This window comes from Nematostella vectensis, chromosome 5 (assembly GCF_932526225.1).
Source record: "Nematostella vectensis chromosome 5, jaNemVect1.1, whole genome shotgun sequence".
Classification (NCBI taxonomy): Eukaryota; Metazoa; Cnidaria; class Anthozoa; order Actiniaria; family Edwardsiidae; genus Nematostella; species Nematostella vectensis.
The window spans coordinates 17,304,998-17,324,356 of record NC_064038.1 but is presented as its reverse complement, the minus strand read 5'-3'; the positions used below and the strand labels follow the sequence as shown (position 1 = coordinate 17,324,356).

Here is a 19,359-nt window from a genome sequence, read left to right as displayed (position 1 = left end):
TACGGGATGATGGTGATGATGATCATTCAAAAGGTACGGGATGATGGTGATGATGATCATTCAAAAGGTACAGGATGATGGTGATGATGATCATTCAAAAGGTACGGGATGATGGTGATGATGATCATTCAAAAGGTACAGGATGATGGTGATGATGATCATTCAAAAGGTACGGGATGATGGTGATGATGATCATTCAAAAGGTACGGGATGATGGTGATGATGATCATTCAAAAGGTACGGGATGATGGTGATGATGATCATTCTAAAGGTACGGGATGATGGTGATGATGATCATTCAAAAGGTACGGGATGATGGTGATGATGATCATTCTAAAGGTACGGGATGATGGTGATGATGATCATTCAAAAGGTACAGGATGATGGTGATGATGATCATTCAAAAGGTACAGGATGATGGTGATGATGATCATTCAAAAGGTACGGGATGATGGTGATGATGATCATTCAAAAGGTACAGGATGATGGTGGCGATAATCATTCTAAAGGTACAGGATGATGGTGATGATGATCATTCTAAAGGTACGGGATGATGGTGATGATGATCATTCAAAAGGTACAGGATGATGGTGATGATGATCATTCAAAAGGTACGGGATGATGGTGATGATGATCATTCAAAAGGTACAGGATGATGGTGATGATGATCATTCAAAAGGTACAGGATGATGGTGATGATGATCATTCAAAAGGTACGGGATGATGGTGATGATGATCATTCAAAAGGTACGGGATGATGGTGATGATGATCATTCAAAAGGTACGGGATGATGGTGATGATGATCATTCAAAAGGTACAGGATGATGGTGATGATGATCATTCTAAAGGTACGGGATGATGGTGATGATGATCATTCTAAAGGTACGGGATGATGGTGGCGATGATCATTCAAAAGGTACGGGATGATGGTGATGATGATCATTCTAAAGGTACGGGATGATGGTGATGATGATCATTCAAAAGGTACAGGATGATGGTGGCGATGATCATTCTAAAGGTACGGGATGATGGTGGCGATGATCATTCTAAAGGTACGGGATGATGGTGATGATGATCATTCAAAAGTCACGGGATGATGGTGGCGATGATCATTCTAAAGGTACAGGATGATGGAGATGATGATCATTCTAAAGGTACGGGATGATGGTGATGATGATCATTCTAAAGGTACGGGATGATGGTGATGATGATCATTCTAAAGGTACGGGATGATGGTGATGATGATCATTCAAAAGGTACGGGATGATGGTGATGATGATCATTCAAAAGGTACAGGATGATGGTGATGATGATCATTCAAAAGGTACGGGATGATGGTGATGATGATCATTCAAAAGGTACAGGATGATGGTGATGATGATCATTCAAAAGGTACGGGATGATGGTGATGATGATCATTCAAAAGGTACGGGATGATGGTGATGATGATCATTCAAAAGGTACGGGATGATGGTGATGATGATCATTCAAAAGGTACGGCCAGCCTAGGTGGTGCACAGCCTCACATGCACATGCCTAAATACAGGTAAGAGAAGTGCTATAAGATGGCCTTATCCGAGAAGACAAGGGATTTGCATTACCCAATGTACAACACATTCCCGAGCGTAAAGAGCCAGGAGTTTGGCCAGCCTCACTAATACAAGCAGTCACGATCTCTTGCTAAACACACATCTTTTCTATCCCAGATTATGATGGCTCGTTGCTCACTAAAGAAAAGGAGAGTGCAGACTGTCCATATTCCACCACTCCATCTGCTGGTCCCGAATCGGGCAATCACATATCAAAAGAACACGAACATTCTACAAAACGCAGAACGAATTCAAGAAAAAAGGGGAAACTGGATGGCGGTAATAAAAGTGAAGAGAAAGACAATTTAGAATATTTAGAAAAACATAATGGCGAAGGTGATTATATAGATAGTGATGACGATGGTGAAAATGATGATAACAATGAAGAGGTTAATATCACTAATGATGATAAGTCTCCTACTAGAAGGGTATCTGCTATGAATCATGGACTTGCCCATGACGGCCAGCTAGTCGTGTTATGGACCAGGTAAAAGATTTATTTATTTATTTATTTATTACATTTATTTCTTTTTTCAAGCCAATTGATGCTTTATCGCTGCATAGATGACTCACATCTGCCCAATATTTTATGATAAAAGTTTTTCTCTTGGGCCAGGTCAAAACTGTTGAACATTCACGAACAGTTACCTTGGTTTAACCTTAAACGATTATTAATTTTCTTAAAAGAAGTACTTGTTGCTATAGTTACAATTGAAACATTGTTTTCCGCTTAGGGAGGCCGATCGTGATATACTGCAGACTTGTCAAGAGCTTGGCTCCACACAAGACACCTTTATTCAGCTGGCCAAACGAATTGCTGGAAAGACCCCAGAACAGGTACTAGTATACACGAAAGCTTAAACGGGGCTATTGGGACTGCTTGTCAATGGTGTACTGTATATGTGACTGGCTTAGATGATTTATCTTCTAAAAGTTAAATACTGCAAGTCTTAAAGAAGGTAGTATTTGATGGATGAAGAAGGAGTCGCCGATATGCGAGACGTTGAGTCTGTGTCGCTATTTTCTGTGTGTAATTAAACTGAGGTCCGTGAAATCTCTTTTAGACAAAAAACGATATACTCATTGAACTCATCGACTTTGACGTCCATTTTCTGATACTCAGTACGAAACAGACGCGCAAACGATTACAGCACTGAGCAAAGTTTTGTCGGATCAGAAGCGCAAATGATTACAGCACTGAGCAAAGTTTTGTCGGAGCAAAAGGGCAACTTCGTGATCCCAAAAACGTACACTGAAATGATTCCTTATTCTCACGTGCCGATTGTTTTCTACCGTCTTCATTACTTATATCCGATTGGTGGAGACCCTCCACCACTTGAATACATTAAGGATAGAGGAAACCGTCGACCTTCTTTCTTACAGAGAATGCGTTGTGTGGGGTGAATGTCTAAGCAATCATCCATCCATGAGTTGGTGAGAGTGGTCAAAGCGTTACTCTCCGGTACACAAGCGCTCGCAGCTCTCGTGTCCTTTCAGGAAAAAGATCTGGGTTCACGAGAAAGAAATGAACTCGAACACATGATAAGCAGGGAGCCAAAAAAGCGAGAGTTTTTAGAGAAGGAGAAATGTGAGAAATTGTGATTTCACATGGGTATGTTAGGATGCTCTTTTAGTAAGGTAGAATTGATGATCGAAAAGATTTTTTTCTGACATTGCTTCCCCACTGCAAGCTCTAAGGCGAAAAAAGCTAATGATAAAAACTAATGATAGAAGCAAATGGTAAAAACTAATGATAAAAACTAATGATAAAAACTAATGATAAAAACTAATGATAAAAACTATTGATAAAAACTAATGATAAAAACTATTGATAAAAACTAATGATAAAAACTATTGATAAAAACTAATGATAAAAACTAATGATAAAAACTATTGATAAAAACTAATGATAAAAGCTAATGATAAAAGCTAATGATAAAAACAAATGATAAAAACAAATTATAAAAACAAATTATAAAAACTAATGATAAAAGCTAATGATAAAAGCTAATGATGAAAGCTAATGATAAAAGCTTATGATGAAAACTAATGATAAAAAACAAATAATAGCAACTAATAATAAAAATAAATGATAAAAACTAATGATAAAAACAAATGATAAAAACAAATGATAGCAACTAATAATAAAAACTAATGATAAAAACTAATGATAAAAACAAATTATAGCAACTAATAATAAAAACTTATGATAAAAACTAATGATAAAAAACAAATAATAGCACCCAATAATAAAAATTAATGATAAAAACTAATGATAAAAACAAATATTTAGTAGCAACTAATAATAAAAACTAATGAACATTGCCTCCCCACTGCAAGCTCTAAGGCGAAAAAAGCTAATGATAAAAACTAATGATAAAAGCAAATGATAAAAACTAATGATAAAAACTATTGATAAAAACTAATGATAAAAACTAATGATAAAAACTATTGATAAAAACTAATGATAAAAACTATTGATAGCAACTAATAATAAAAACTTATGATAAAAACTAATGATAAAAACAAATGATAGCAACTAATGATAAAAACTAATGATAAAAACAAATGATAGCAACTAATAATAAAAAACTTATGATAAAAACTAATGATAAAAAACAAATAATAGCAACTAATAATAAAAATTAATGATAAAAACTAATGATAAAAACAAATATTTAGTAGCAACTAATAATAAAAACTAATGATAGAAACTAAGCCCCTAAGGGGAAAAAAGTTAGGCTAAAACGTGAATGTTTCATGGGTGCCTACTAGATGAAATGATTATTCCAAGACAGTATTAGTGTAGAAAACCTTTAGGTTCTATTAGAATACATTCCTAAAAAACTTGGTGTTCTTGTTGTTGCTGTTCAGGTTGAAAATCGATTTGAAGACCTGATGAGCCTTTTCCAGTCGAACATTTCCACCACCTCCCAAATGTCAGCCAACGAGAGAAGTTCTAGCGAAGATGAGACCGGTACAAGTGACACAGATAACGACTCCAGGCAATAACAGTTAATGTCTTATCCAATGCTCAGGCAAACTATATTATATGAAGCTTGAAATCTTTCCTTTCATGTATGTTCTAGATTAAAATATAAAGGGTTACAGTCAACAGTCAGTTAAAAAGTTAAAGGACAGAGTTCACAATGTGAGATCAAAGTTCAGGTCATAGCACGGCTTCAGGCAGTAGCGTAAGCTTAAGGCATAGTGGATAATGAGTTCATAACTGTACATGTCTCTAGGCGACCAGGGTGTATTCTCACCCAATGAAAAAGTTGAAATTGTTCTTCTAGTGGAAGTATATAAGTTAAGTGATCAAGATATCTAATCTTCTCAAAGCATTGAAAATGCAATCATATACCTTTTAAGCATAAAGATTAGTGGGGTTTATGAACGCTCATGATGTACAGTAGGGTCTTTTATTGTGATTTGTAAGGTGTTTAAAGCTAAATGAGGACATAATGTTGAAGAAACATTCAATTTTTTTTATTCACAAATGTTTTTTTCTGGTCTAGGCAGAAATATTGACATGCCAGAGACGTTTTTGTAGATATACTGTTCTTCACTATTGTGTACATATTTAGCTGTGGCTTCATGAGGTTTATATAACACGAAATCCTGTATGTGTGGTAAGGGACAATAAAAACATGCAATGAACTCTGTGTCTTTTATTTGTTATTCTAGATAGCAATAATCAGTACTTTTTACAAGGTTGTTAACGGTTTCAATGAAACCTTAAAAAAACTAAATCTGTGTAATATGTGTAGTTTACATGTGCTATATTAATTGCTTGGAAACAGGAAACTACCATTTTTAAATATAAGGCAACGTTTTAAATAACACGAAGGTTTCAATTATTTCCCCTTAAGGTGTCTTACTAGAAATCCTTCCGTCAGAAATGGCAATGTCTTCTACTGTTATAACTGGCTCTGAAGTTATTGTTGAGTTGGTCAAATTTTGAATAAAGAAAACTCTCAATCTTGGGAAAACATAATTACCCATGCATATATTTTTACTTCAGTGATGAAATGTGGTCCTAATTTATGCAGGATGAATTGAATTCATAGTCAAAAAGACTTAGTTTGCTACTGAAATGAACATCTCATTTTTCAACATTTTTCAACATTTTTCAGCAGCAGCAACCCTTTTTTTTCAGGATTATTTTGGTTTTACTCTTCACAGTGTGTATTGTGAACATCTGTCTGTTTACTTTAGCCAGTAAGAAAGTCACATAAAGATTTGTCTGCTTTAGATTTTACTCTCTGCTGTGATGAGATGACATTCTAAGTATACACCCCTTGGGTATTCTTATACAGGGTATGTGTTACAACCCCACTTGGGCATTTTTTCACAGGGCGTGTTACACTGCTTGGGCATTCTTTCACAGTGCGTGTGTTACACCCCATAAGCATTCTTTCACAGTGCGTGTGTTACACCCCATAAGCATTCTTTCACAGTGCGTGTGTTACACCCCATAAGCATTCTTTCACGGGGTGTGTGTTACACCCCATAAGCATTCTTTCACGGGGTGTGTGTTACACCCCATAAGCATTCTTTCACAGTGTGTGTGTTACACCCCATAAGCATTCTTTCACAGTGCGTGTGTTACACCCCATAAGCATTCTTTCACAGTGCGTGTGTTACACCCCATAAGCATTCTTTCACGGGGTGTGTGTTACACCCCATAAGCATTCTTTCACAGTGCGTGTGTTACACCCCATAAGCATTCTTTCACGGGGTGTGTGTTCTAAACACTGCCGCCCTGGTGTGGATCCAGTCCCCCTCTTTGTGTGAAAGTTTAGACAAAAAATACGGGACCTACTGTAGGGTCCACAGATTTGCCTGTGTTTTACACCTACATACAGTCTTTGCCTTACACCTACATACAGTCTTTGTCTTACACCTACATACAGTCTTTGTCTTACACCTACATACAGTCTTTGTCTTACACCTACATACAGTCTTTGTCTTACACCTACATACAGTCTTTGCCTTACAGATATTGCCTTACATACAGTCATTTTGGCCTATGCAATAGTGACTGGGACTTTGCTTCCAGGAGTTGAAGAGTAGATACAGAAGAGTGACAACTGTGCTAACCCAAGCAGAACTCCACTCAAATTAGGAAGCTACAAACAAAAGATGAGATAATCATTGTTAAACCCCAGGGGAAGGGAGATAATCAGTGGTAAACCCCAGGGGAAGGGAGATAATGTACATTGATGTCGTTGATCACTTGTTCTTGACATACCTGTACATTGACGTCATTGATCACTTGCTCTTGACATACCTGTATATTGATGTCACTGATCAGTTGTTCTTGAATACTAACCTGTGCATTGATGTTGTACATTGTTGTCATTGATCACTTGTTCTTGACATACTTACCTGTACATTCATGTCATTGATCACTTGTTCTTGACATACCTTAACATCGTCACTCATTGCTTGTTCTTGACATACTAACCTGTACATTGATGTCATAGATCACTGTTCCATAACACAACCACACAAAGGAGCAAAGTGTTATCAGGAAGGAGAATGTAAACTGCATACTTTCTGTAGATTTCGTCCTGATTACTCTTGCCTGTGGGAAAAAAAAGATAATTTTTTACCACATTTTACAAAAGAAAATAATCACAATGTCAACGTTTTTAGGGTGTGGGGATGTGAGCTGGCATTTGTAAATGTTTACTATAGCTTTAACCCCTAATAATACTAATAAACCCTTCTTCCAGACTTACCACTGTGGCTAATGGTGATGCCTGCATCATAATTGTCACAACAATGCAGATCTTGCCCATGTGGGATAACCTGGTGTTACTTTCAACGATGACAAAAGACAGGTACATAAAAAGTGATGCGCTGGCAATAGCAGAGTAGAACAGAAATGCCAAGTTATTACCCTGTGGTAAAGAATAATCAATAATAAATAATTTAATTCAAATCATTATTTTTTTTAGGGGGAAGTAACTAAACAAAAATTGTAAAACAGAAAAATGAGAAAAAATGTGAGAGACTTACCCTTTCTCTGGAAAAGTAGAGAAAGCATAAAATATATACAACTTGTAATAAAGCTCCCACAAAGTTGACTATGATAATTGTTGAGTCATCTTTTAAATATCCATAGATGGTCCACAGGAGACAACTGCAAAAAAGAATAATTAGTCATTGGCGAAAATGAGGAAAGAGAAATTTGGGGGAGGGCTTGGACAAGGTAATCAGTCAATCACCATCTTTATTCACATTTTCTTATTCAATTTGTATTTGCAAAGTACATATATTCATTTTATTTGTAAAGTATAAAATATATATTTTTAACTGTTAATTAGGGAGTGGTCATTAATTACTGGGGGGGAGGGCGGCAAATATAAAGGTGGGGCTACGTTTTTTGGGTGTAGATTTAGGGGGGGTCCCATTTTTTGGGCGTTAAATTTAAGTCTGGTATTGATATAATACTGAGCAAGAGAGTCATTGTTGAAAAGAAAATTGTATTCAGTTCACAATGTTTCCTACTATTGTATATCTAGTTCCATATTGTTCAGGTGCCAGTCTTGTCTTTATATCAATAAATTTTGAGAAACCCTCTGATGGTCGACAGACAAAGCTGCCAGTTCGGATCAGTTGAACAAAACGAATACTTTAAAATGTTGCAAAACCTAGACTTAAATGTCTTTGTTAAAATTGTAGATGACGTAGTTGTTTTCTAGCGACACCAGTATTTGTTGTTCATCTCTGTGCCACTTTCAAACTAGCGAAAGTGAAGGTTCATACTTCAATTAAATAGGACAAAATTGCCATGCTAGCTGATCTATATTTTAGTGAAGGTTATATTCAGCTACACTCAGTATGTATATCAAGTCTCTGTGGTTTTATTGAATATAACAATGTGGAGGTGGTGGTGGAGGGGTCGCACATTTGTGGGTGTCCAGTCTAGGAGGGGGGGGGTCACGATTTTTTGGGCTTGGATTTGAGGGGGGGGGGGCAAAATTTTTAAGCCCAGGGTTTTGCAAAATTGCCACCCCCCAGTAAAGAAAAACAAAATAAATATCAATAAAACAAATGCCTAGTGTTGAAACTAACAATAGTATTTCTAGTTAGACATTATTATTTTGTTAATTTACAATGTGAGGTGTGGTGCACTAGTGATTGAAAAGCTTTGATACTGTACAACCTTTCAAATGGCCCTGGAAGGACCCACAGTTTTGCACACAAGATGGGGTGCCCCTACACACCCCCATAATTATGGGCCTCATGGGGATATTAACACATTTCAAAAGCTCCAAGATCTATCGCACTTACTTCATGAGTGTGGTGACGAAGGGCAGGAACTGCACGTCCCCAACATCGCCACTAACTATGATCCTCTTACACGCTAAACTTCATGGGAACAAACAAGCAAATGTTAAACAAACAGTGAAGGGATCAGCAAGCCAGAATACATGTCGGTAAACGACCACTTAAATATAAACCAAAAGTGCGGAGAATTAAACTGCAGTAGTCTGTATTAAAGATGGCAAAGATGCTTTGAACGGGACACGTAATCGAAACACTTACATTCCCGATGCGAAAAACCCAATGGTTAGAACTATCGCAAGCCATGACAAGATTTCAAGCAACATATCTGGCATCCAATTATTATTTTTGTTCGAAAACTTTATCTAAACACACTGTACTGAACTGGAGCATAAACATCTACACCTTCTTTTGTTTTGGAGACTTGTCCCGCGCCCGCGATCAGCAAACCGCTTATTTGGAATACCTGTGGTGCACTAAAAATAACTGTAAATGAAATAAACCTGCAATCACTTTTAAATAGCAGGGAAATCATTTAAAAATAAAGCAATAAAGTGATTATGTGTTGTTTATGGCCTTTTATTTCATTGCTGATAGTAAAACCTACCCGCGAAAATTACCGGGGAGCTTGGAACGCCTGGTTGAATTGAACGTCATCGACATTTCCTTCGTTGCTTCTCGGCCCCAAATTGTTCTTTCTTTTATTAAGATGGATATAGTAACTGTGGGCTTGTCATGGCTGGCTATTATTCTAACTATTGGGATGTTTTTGACTGGATTGTAAGTTTTGGGGTATTATTGGACTCCGGGGCCCTGTCGATGTGCTCTGTTTAACCAGCTTGTTGTTCTTTGGTAGACTCGATTGTCGAAAGATGATACAGACAGAAAGTACGGCCAATGTAGCGTTTTTCCCTTTCCTTGCGACGTGTTTCAGGTGGGTGATAATGGCTTCTATGTATCAAGCATTTCTCTAGGAACAGCGTGACTGCTTGAGTCGATTGTCTGACATGCTTCTTCCTTTATGACCATGCCGATATTGTTAAATTGTTTACATAGATTACAATCACCTAAAAAGTACACAAAACGTCTGCTTTATTTGACTTTGCATTTAAAGCTAGTTATGAGTGGTATAACTTAAATTTTATTCGCATTTTATTGTATGAAGCGTTCAAATGGGGCGATGAAATTGTTAATAAGAAAATTGTAATGATAATACTATACTTAGCCCTATACCTACTAGCCCTCTACTACACTATTGTCTTCTATGTGCGCTACACACCAAGGCATTTGTTATTTATCAATAACTTTATCAAGCTTGTACTCTATCAATATACAATACCAAACAATACAGTTTTTTTTTACATAAAGTAGTTACAGGACTGTAAGGGTGGTAGTTACTGGACAGTAAGGGTGGTAGTTACTGGACTGTAAGGGTGGTAGTTACTGGACTGTGAGGGTGGTAGTTACTGGACTGTGAGGGTGGTAGTTACTGGACTGTAAGGGTGGTAGTTACTGGACTGTGAGGGTGGTAGTTACTGGACTGTAAGGGTGGTAGTTACTGGACTGTGAGGGTGGTAGTTACTGGACTGTAAGGGTGGTAGTTACTGGACTGTGAGGGTGGTAGTTACTGGACTGTGAGGGTGGTAGTTACTGGACTGTGAGGGTGGTAGTTACTGGACTGTGAGGGTGGTAATAGAGGGTTTGCATGATTACGTGACTCCCTTAGCGACGGTAACTACTCCGCCATGACAGCGGCCAAATTGCAACAAAGCGAGACAATGGCCACGAAGCTGCCTAGCGACCGCGTGCCATCTCTGCCCAAATATCGTGAACTTTTAGATCCTGAAGTGCGGAAAAATTACAACGCAAAGCTTAAATCGATTGCAAATATCAACCCTTACAATGTGAGCAGAAATGTTTTTACGGACTCGTGGGAGTTATGGCCAGAAATCCAGTTTCCAGACATCGTAAACTACTTGCTCTTTAGCACAAGTAATAACACCAAAGAGGAGCTCAAGGCTTATAAAAGCCTTGATGTGTACCAGTATTTCGTTGCTGGCTGGGTAAGATGTATTTTTGTGGGGAAAGCATTGACTGATGTGAGGATTCTTATCGGAAAGGTTGGTATCTTTGCGAAATTTGTGTTTGTTTACATTTACGTCTTGCAACATTGTGTAATACAATTAACATACTCCAGCACGCGACTGATATTTTGTTGTCGACTTGTAAGTTAACCACTCGCAACGAATAAACGAAACTCCACTGAAAGCATGGATTGCGGCAAATAGCGACGGGTCAATCTTGACAGCTCACTGCAATTGCATGGCAGGGTTAGGGGGATCATGTTCGCATTTTGGTGCGATCCTTTTCGCCGTGGAAGCGGGAGTGCGCATGAAGCAAGCGCAGACGTGTACTTCACTTCCCTGTAAATGGCTGATGCCAACTCCAGTCACCTCCATTTCCTACGAAGAACTAAGAAACATTGATTTTACATCGTCAAAAACAAAAAAAAAAGAAACTCGACCAGCAAATAACGGGACTGATTTCTGCACAAAATGTTTCTCCTGGGCCTGCTGATACTGTGAAACCTATAAAATACCTACCATCCAAAGCTGATGTGACCAAGTTTTTTAACTCCCTAAATGCATCCAACACTCAGCCAGCAATCCTTTCTCTGACTCCACCTTACAGCACTGCCTATTGTCCCAAAACAGTACAACTGAATCTCCCTAAACCATGATCTGATCTCTATGACATCACAAACACCAAGTTGAACATTGATGATTTGCTGAAAAAATCAAAAGAGACATTTCACGCTATGAAGATTACCCCACAGCAGGCCAGGGACATTGAGGAGGCAACACGGGAACAGAGCAAATCTTCCCTCTGGTTTGGAATGAGGGCAGGGAGGATTACCTCAAGCAAGTTCCACCAGGCATGCCATACAAATCCACTATCCCCATCTGTCAGCCTAATCAAGGACGTGTGCTATGGGTCGAAGTTTTTAACAGCAGCAGTTCGATGGGGACGCACACACGAGAAGGATGCATTGGACAAGTATAAGCAGGTAAAATCATATTAAAGATGTTACTTAATTCCTGACAATGATCCCCATCTGTTTGATGTTGGAGTAACCCCCACCCCCCTGGGTTTACTGTATCAAATATTTAAAAATAATATCATATATTTAAAATACTATATGAACTAATACTATACAGTACCTACAGCATATCAAAACAAGTTTTGACACTGTTGTTAAACAAGTGTAAAGCAGTATTTGCTTTGCTACAAATATGGTGAACGATAAATGTTTCATAGAAGGTATTTTTATAAAGGGTCCGACAGACCCTGCCCATTGCTAAACAATGCATTGCTTTGTTTTTGTTTTCATCATGGACAGGTCCAAAAAATGAATGTGGATACAAATTTTTACACCACTTTTCTATCTTTTATGAATAAAGCATGTAAATGGAAAGAATATTAAAAAATTCTCATTTTCTCAAAAGTTTTGAATTTCAACAGCATTAAAACTGACCGCCATCATTATGCACTGTGGTCAGGGTGAGTTGGGCCCTTTGCTATACTATAATTCTGATCCTAAATTTACAATTTATATAGGCATATCCCTGTCACTAATTGATTTAATGCTTCTATTTTTAGGCCATGAAAGATAAGCATCAGGATTTCCATATCAATGAGTCTGGCCTTTTTATCAACCCTGACCACCCTCACCTTGGTGCAAGCCCAGATGCCATTTCTAGCCGCAAATGCCATGGTGCTGGTTGTGTGGAGGTGAAATGCCCCTATAGTGCCCGTGTTGGACCAATAACAGCTGACACCATTGATTGTTTGGTCCTCACTCCAGATGGGAGACTTCAATTAGACCGCAAGCATGCCTACTATTCACAGCTTCAACTTCAAATGGCTAGTACTACTTATCATTTTGTTGATTTTGTTGTCTGGACGCCCTCTGACCTCTTTATTGAGAGAGTTTATCCAGATAATGCTTTATCAGCTCTCACCTGGCCATAGCTAATGACCTCTATGTTGTGGCAATACTGCCAGAACTTCTTGGTAAATGGTACACAGATAGGAAAGTCACTGTACAGGGTGAAGGTGATTTATATTGTATTTGCAGTGTAAAGGATGATGATTCTTTAGTTTTGATATGCAGTAATCTGTCATGCATATTTGGCAAATTTCACATGAAGTGTGTTGGGCTATCCAGAAAGCCATATTGTTCGACTTGGACATGCCCAGATTGCAGACGGGCAAACAAAGTATCTACACGTCAGCAGTGATAAATCATAACTCCATCCCCCATTATAAAAAAAATGGGATACTGGTACCAATATTATATTTTAGTCAAAAGGAGACCAAATCTGCTATTCTCAGCATTTCCTTTATAGAAAACAATCACCCTGTAAATATAAATTATTTGAAAAGAGTCTGTGGTAAAAGTCAAGCCTACCCGGGTTTGCTGTCATTAACCACATTTTATTAAATGATATTATATAAATAATTTATTGACAATTGTATATATTCAAGAGCACATGTGATAATAATTACCTGAAGTCTCTGGGAAATGTCCAGCCCATATGTACTTGCTACTTTGTGTTTATTATTTATTGATATTATATTAAGTAAAATATGCATTTGTAAATAATTAAATTATTTTCTGAAAAGAGTCTTTTGTACAAATTTCATGAAATTGTATTTATTGAAATCTTTATTCATATAAAATATTTATGAAATAAATTTATTGACACATTATCAAAAAACAGGATTGTTCATGGTATTTAGTTTTTTAGATACAGGCAGTCATGATAGTGCTGTATAATGTTGTGAGTATTTACTTGTTATATATAAAATTTTGCAATCTGCTGAACAGTTTTCTGGTGAGTTAGAAATATTGGATTTAATGCTGACTGAGAGTTCTATAATTTATTTATAAAAATTCAACTGAGTCTGAGATGAGATGAAACTGGCAATGATTGACACCGTGTCAATACAAGCTGGTGACAGTTTCAAATTTTTAGGTAATGTAAACCAATGAGAAAATTTTTTGTTTATTTTAACTTATCAGAAAACAGCTCTAATCTGCAGAGACAACTGACTTGCAACAATTGGTCAATGCACAGCACACAAATGCAATTTTGTCCAGTAGACAGGGTTGGCCATTGGCAGACTTAAGGTAGTCAATGGGAAGAACTCCATGGCCAAGTATGGTGTACTTCTGCCGTACACAGCCAATGACCCTTCCCACATGAATTCTTACATTGGCGATAGATCTTGTGCCTTCAATCTCTATTGGAGACAGCTGGGGCTTGCCTTTAGTGAAGCTTGGATTTGCAAACGAGCACAATACAGCCCACAGCTATCTTGGATGTCAAATCCTCTGTCCGCTAACACGAGGTCTCCGGGAAGCAAATTCTTCAGAAAGCCGGAATGTTCAGTTATAAACTTGTCAGAAGCTCGTCCACCCCATCCCTTAGAAATAAATGAAACAGTGCCCTGTGGTGTGATACCAATTAGAAATTTAGCTGTGTTGTGATGCTTGTAGGAGGACCAGGTCTGAGCACGGGCAAGTAATTCCGATGGACGGTCAATAAAAACTTCAAAGCAGTCAATAATAACAGAACAGGAAGAAAACTTTTGACAAAAACTTAAAGGCATAGTGAGTTTCAGCTGATCTCTGTCTGGCCAATGAACAAGGAAGCTCATGCTTGTGTACATAACTTGTATACAACTCTGAAATATTCTGGAAACAGTAGAAGGGTGAATGGTGAATCGGTAGCCAAGGTCCACAACAGGTAAGTTCAAACGAAGTCGCATTAGGGTCGAAAGAAGTTGCTCGAATTTGTTAAGACTTTCCCTTAACGCAAGTCCTGGGCTGATCAAGTTCAGGACTGTCATGAATACTGTCATAGCTGGTAGGCCAGTGTAGAACTTTAATTTGTCGGGGTCATCTTCAAAGCTTTTTCTACTTTTAAACGGGTTATAGTCACAGGTGATATTTTTTTCCAAATTATCAAGGTCGGCTAAGGTAAGCTCTGTTTGTGTGGAGACAGTTCTGGTTAAAGTCGATTCAGGCTGGTCTTTGCAGTCTTTAAAAATGGTTTCAATTCTTAATTCTGATCCTTCGTCTACTTCGTCCGGTTCTCCATCTGGTACTTCATCTTTTCCTACGTCTGGCTCGCGGTTTTCATCATTTATGTTTATCTCCGCCAGACAGAAACGTTTCTTTACTTTATTCCTATCTTGTAAGCGATAATGTCTTTTGAGACTTGTTTCTTTGGACGCACTTTTCACGGCGCTGGAAGCGTGTAGCTTCCCCATATTTATCGTAGGAGCCCAATCGGGATGCGTAGTGTCATAGATTTGTGCCGGCTTTCCTGTGAAAATAACGTAATGCAATGTTCACTAAACACTTAACCCCAATATGCATCTTCAATTTAAAAGCTGTATTTACCTTGATGAAAGTGTGAAGAGCAGACTTGCGGTCTTTTTATGATGCCTTTCGTTACTGCGTCTTGGGAAATGTTTGCGAGCCACAAATGTCGTCTTTTTTGGGATAAATCTCTCGTTTTTTCGCCTTGATGATTAATTACCAAAGGTACATTAAATAATCTAACGTTTGTGTCTCTATTTGGGCGATTTCAGCAGCCAAAAACACAACAGATTCGCGGAAATCTCAGTGTTTCATCCGCTTTGTTGCAATTTGGTCGCTGTCATGGCGGCGTAGTTACCGTCGCTAAGGGAGTCACGTGATCATGCAAACCCTCTATAGGTTGTAGCCAATGCCAGGCAAGGGGGGTCGTTTCTCAAAATGCCTGATAAACTCAGAAACCTGTTAAGTCCCCCGGGAAGCCATTCAGGCGTTTCTTCCTGCTGTCTTCGGCCTGAGAAAAATCCTGCTTACTGGACCCTAACTTACAGCATCCCAAAATCTCCGGTTAACTTACTAGGAATCTTAATGCGAAAAATGATCCCCCAAATTTTTTTCCAATGTTTTATAGCTGAATTTATAGACCAATAATTCATCTTGAGCTAGCCAAGTTAAAATAGCGCATTTACTTGTAGCGCATTTACTTATAATCGGTTTCTCCTACATTTTGTAAACTTAGACATGTTGATTTATCTAAGGCAATAAAGATTATTATTATTATTATTATTATTAAAATAATCAATCATTTGGTGCTTTTTTGCTGCTGCTGGTTTTCCTAGGCTTTTACATGAATCCAGTAAGGGCTAGACCAATCACAGGTAACATCTTTTTATGCAATGTAGCTGTGACCGTGCGGCTATGAGATCGTAGTTAAAAGGCTTTACTACAAAATGGGGCTATATTACTTGTTCTTTGTCTTTTTTTTTCAAAAAATGCCGATACTACAGCAATGTTTGATGTGTCAGTTGTCTACAGACATTTACAAGTCTAGGATTGATTTTGGAATTATTATTCTGCCAATCTATTAATAAACCTTGAAAATAATAATTTGCATATCTGGAGCCCGTAAACAGCAGGAGGCTACAGCTAGCTTTGAGAAATGCACTCGAAAAACTATCCTGATAACCGAACGAGCCGGGTAATTACCGGTCCCTTAAAGAAATGACCCCTGGTTAATGGCAGGCCTGTAATGGTGGATAATGGCAGGCCTGTAAGGGTGGTTAATGGCAGGCCTGTAAGGGTGGTTAACGGCAGGCCTGTAAGGGTGGTCAATGCCAGGTGGTTTATTATGTGCATCGGTGGTCCTACTGATGTGTTTCAATGGATTGGCTTCATTTGTGTCACCTCAGTAATGTTTTTTGATGTTTCAACATTTCAAACGTTTTTACTTATATAGATGTTTCTAGCGCCTTTTCCTTGCAACTCAAGAATGCCTGAGGCGCATCCTGCATTTTTCACCCCACCCCACCCACCCTCCACCCAGCAGCATCTCAGTGCCACCGTCCCACCAGCATTTCCCGGACCTCGGTACGCATGTCCCGTTTAATAAGCGCATATACTAATGGTTGGTGGCGGAATTTGCGATGAGCATAAAACGCGATAATAAGTTCAGCTCCAATGGTGGACTGCACACCTCAAATATCCCACACGCTGTGCGATAGATGGACAGGGTATATGACAACACAAACAGAAACACAACTGCTACCGCCTTTGCTGCCGATTTCTCGCGCTTGTGATGCGGATTGGCAGTCCCTTGTTCTCTGTCGAGGACTTGCTTTTGAGACGAGATATGTCTTGAATGGCTGCGGACGATGACAGATATTGGGACGTGAGCAATTAGCATAGCGGCACAAGGCAGGATTTCCATGAGGAAGAGGGAGATGAATTTGAAAGTCTTATCCGCAGGTAGTCTAACTGCATTGGACCACTTGATAGGAATCAGGCATACCACCATGGGTAAGACCCAGGCCATGGCGGTCAAGGCATGTACGGAGCTTGTGGCCATTAGGCTGGCGTAGCGGTATGGGTGGACGACCGCGATGAAGCGGTCAGCAGTTATTAAACACACATTTGTGACCGAAGCATACAGCAAAAAGTTATAGACAGCGATAAGGACTGACCAATTGCAAGTCACATGAAAGTTACACAGGTAATAACAAGGAATAACAAAAAGCCCGATCAACAGGTCAGCGGTTGCCAGGGAGAGGATAAGCCAGTTTCTTGTCATGCGCAGACGGCGCCTTAGCATCACAGCATAGAGACCAGTACAAGTCTCCCCCATCTGACGAGTCACCTAGAGGCTCATGGGATGTCTCATTAGTTGCTTTGCCCTGAGTTGATGCTGAACATAAAATAAAAAGTCAACGGATGAGAGGCAGACGGCCCATTGGAACAGTTCCTTACCCATAATGCATCGAAATTAAACATTATGCGCCAGCCATATACATACATTGCAAAGAAATCCTTCAACACGCAAAACAGGGTCACGCAAATCGGGGTCACGCAAAACAGGGTCATGCAAAACAAGGTCACGCAAGACAGGGTCACGCAAAACAGGGCCACGCAATACAGGGTCACGCAAAACAGGGCCACGCAATACAGGGTCACGCAAAACAGGGCCACACAATACAGGGCCACGCAAAACAGGGTCACGCAAACAGGGCCACACAATACAGGGCCACGCAAAACAGGGTCACGCAAACAGGGCCACGAAATACAGGGTCACGCAAAACAAGGTCACGCAAGACAGAGTCACTCAAAACAGTGTCACGCAAAACAGGGTCACGCAAGACAAGGTCACCCAAAACAGGGCCATGCAAGACAGGGTCACGCAAAACAGGGTAACACAATACCTGTTAGATTACGCCCTAATGTTGTTTTTGATATTCTATAAACTGCTAAATTTACCTTCTGTCTTTCGAGGTTCAAATTCCTCATGAACTTATTCAGCGCAAAAAGAAAAAAAGGAATTCTTTTTGCCGTTTATTTTTTTAAATCACTTGATCCATATCTTTTTCATTGAAATGAAGTTATCTTACTTCTATGTTTACTCAATAAGTGATTCGTTTGTTACTGTTTGTCATATTATGAAACTTATATTTAGAAATTTGAATTATAAACAAAATATCTTTGAACATTTAAGGGGAATAAACACTTCCAGAAAAGGCACGAAATAACATTGGCGGTTCTCCGTGTATTGTCAGTAATGTTTCTTCATTCAAATGTCTAGTAAAATGTAATATAATAATTTCTAGTAAAATATGGCTTTTCAGTCTATTAAACTAAAAGAAATAGCAACATGAAAATACATATACTAAATTATATTATATACATTTACTGCTTTCTATTGAACTCTTACCGGTGGTGAGAAAGTCGTGTCGCTTGAATCTCCACTATAGCGGATTAGTGATCGGCGCCGTCCTAATCAGACTCACTGGAGTTTGTGCGAAAACTTGTGGTTGCCTTAAAAAAACTATTATTTCCCCTGCCAGATGTCAATGCCAAAACCATTTAAGTTTTGAGTCTCCATCTTCACCTTGTATACTCCTGGTATTAGCGTCATGTGTATGATAAATCTTTATGATAAATTAATGGCACAGCATTTTATATAGTGCAATAGCAATAAAATAGATAAAGTCTTGCGGTGCTTTTGTGTTTATTTCTTAAGTACACATCGCCACGGCGGCCGATATTAATTTTCGCTGAGCCACGAGTAAAGCTCCGTTAAAACTAGCCGCTCTTATCCACCTTTATCTAAATCCCCGCTCTTATCCACCTTTGTCTTATCCCCTTCCGTTCCGTTCCACTCATTCTAGCTCTCTCAGGGTTGCGAACAAATGGTTGGTGAAAAGGTGAAAGTGGTCAAAGAATCAGAGCGCTACGCACCACGTGGCCTTTTAGCGAAAAAAAGTTTTTTTCGGAAAACATAAATTGACTATTGTAATTAATTGACTTAAGGATTCACCACCGGAGCGGGAATAACACGAAACATTTCCCTTTTTGTGAAAACTGCTGACCAAAAT

The 19,359-nt window shown here is 38.7% G+C and overlaps 3 protein-coding genes across 9 annotated transcripts in view; 1 reads left to right on the top strand and 2 right to left on the bottom strand.

Annotated features, from left to right (window-relative positions):
* Positions 1-5,250, top strand: part of LOC5503829 (GON-4-like protein) — a 47,712-nt gene extending 42,462 nt beyond the window's left edge. For 2 of the 3 annotated variants that reach the window (XM_048727378.1, XM_048727376.1), the window contains exons 27-29: positions 1,708-2,077; positions 2,325-2,427; positions 4,465-5,250. In XM_048727378.1, coding sequence (XP_048583335.1) covers positions 1,708-2,077; positions 2,325-2,427; positions 4,465-4,602 — 611 coding nt within the window. In that variant the 3' untranslated portion in view covers positions 4,603-5,250. Of the gene's footprint in view, positions 1-1,137; positions 1,156-1,707; positions 2,078-2,324; positions 2,428-4,464 lie in introns of all 3 variants that reach the window. The other variant, XM_048727377.1, reaches the window with a different exon arrangement.
* LOC5501773 (sugar transporter SWEET1) lies at positions 5,247-9,293 on the bottom strand. 5 transcript variants are annotated; one of them, XR_007308028.1, is made up of 7 exons: positions 9,151-9,293; positions 8,896-8,973; positions 7,618-7,741; positions 7,338-7,499; positions 7,061-7,180; positions 6,521-6,722; positions 5,247-6,472 (listed from the first exon to the last, which is right to left on the bottom strand). XR_007308028.1 is itself a non-coding variant. In XM_001622991.3 (6 exons), the coding sequence occupies exons 1-6, from the start codon at positions 9,222-9,224 to the stop codon at positions 6,621-6,623; spliced, it is 660 nt and encodes a 219-aa protein (XP_001623041.3). In that variant the 5' UTR covers positions 9,225-9,293; the 3' UTR covers positions 5,247-6,620. The 5 variants fall into 5 exon arrangements, 1 of the variants encoding a protein (XP_001623041.3); XR_007308029.1 differs by having other exon boundaries at positions 6,545-6,722; XR_007308027.1 differs by having other exon boundaries at positions 5,247-6,496; positions 6,569-6,722.
* A 4,072-nt stretch (positions 9,294-13,365) lies between these two features.
* Positions 13,366-16,804, bottom strand: LOC5501774. The gene is made up of 2 exons (XM_001622992.3): positions 15,362-16,804; positions 13,366-15,284 (listed from the first exon to the last, which is right to left on the bottom strand). The coding sequence occupies exon 2, from the start codon at positions 15,226-15,228 to the stop codon at positions 14,197-14,199; it is 1,032 nt and encodes a 343-aa protein (XP_001623042.1). The 5' UTR covers positions 15,229-15,284; positions 15,362-16,804; the 3' UTR covers positions 13,366-14,196.
* Positions 16,805-19,359: the final 2,555 nt, after the last annotated feature.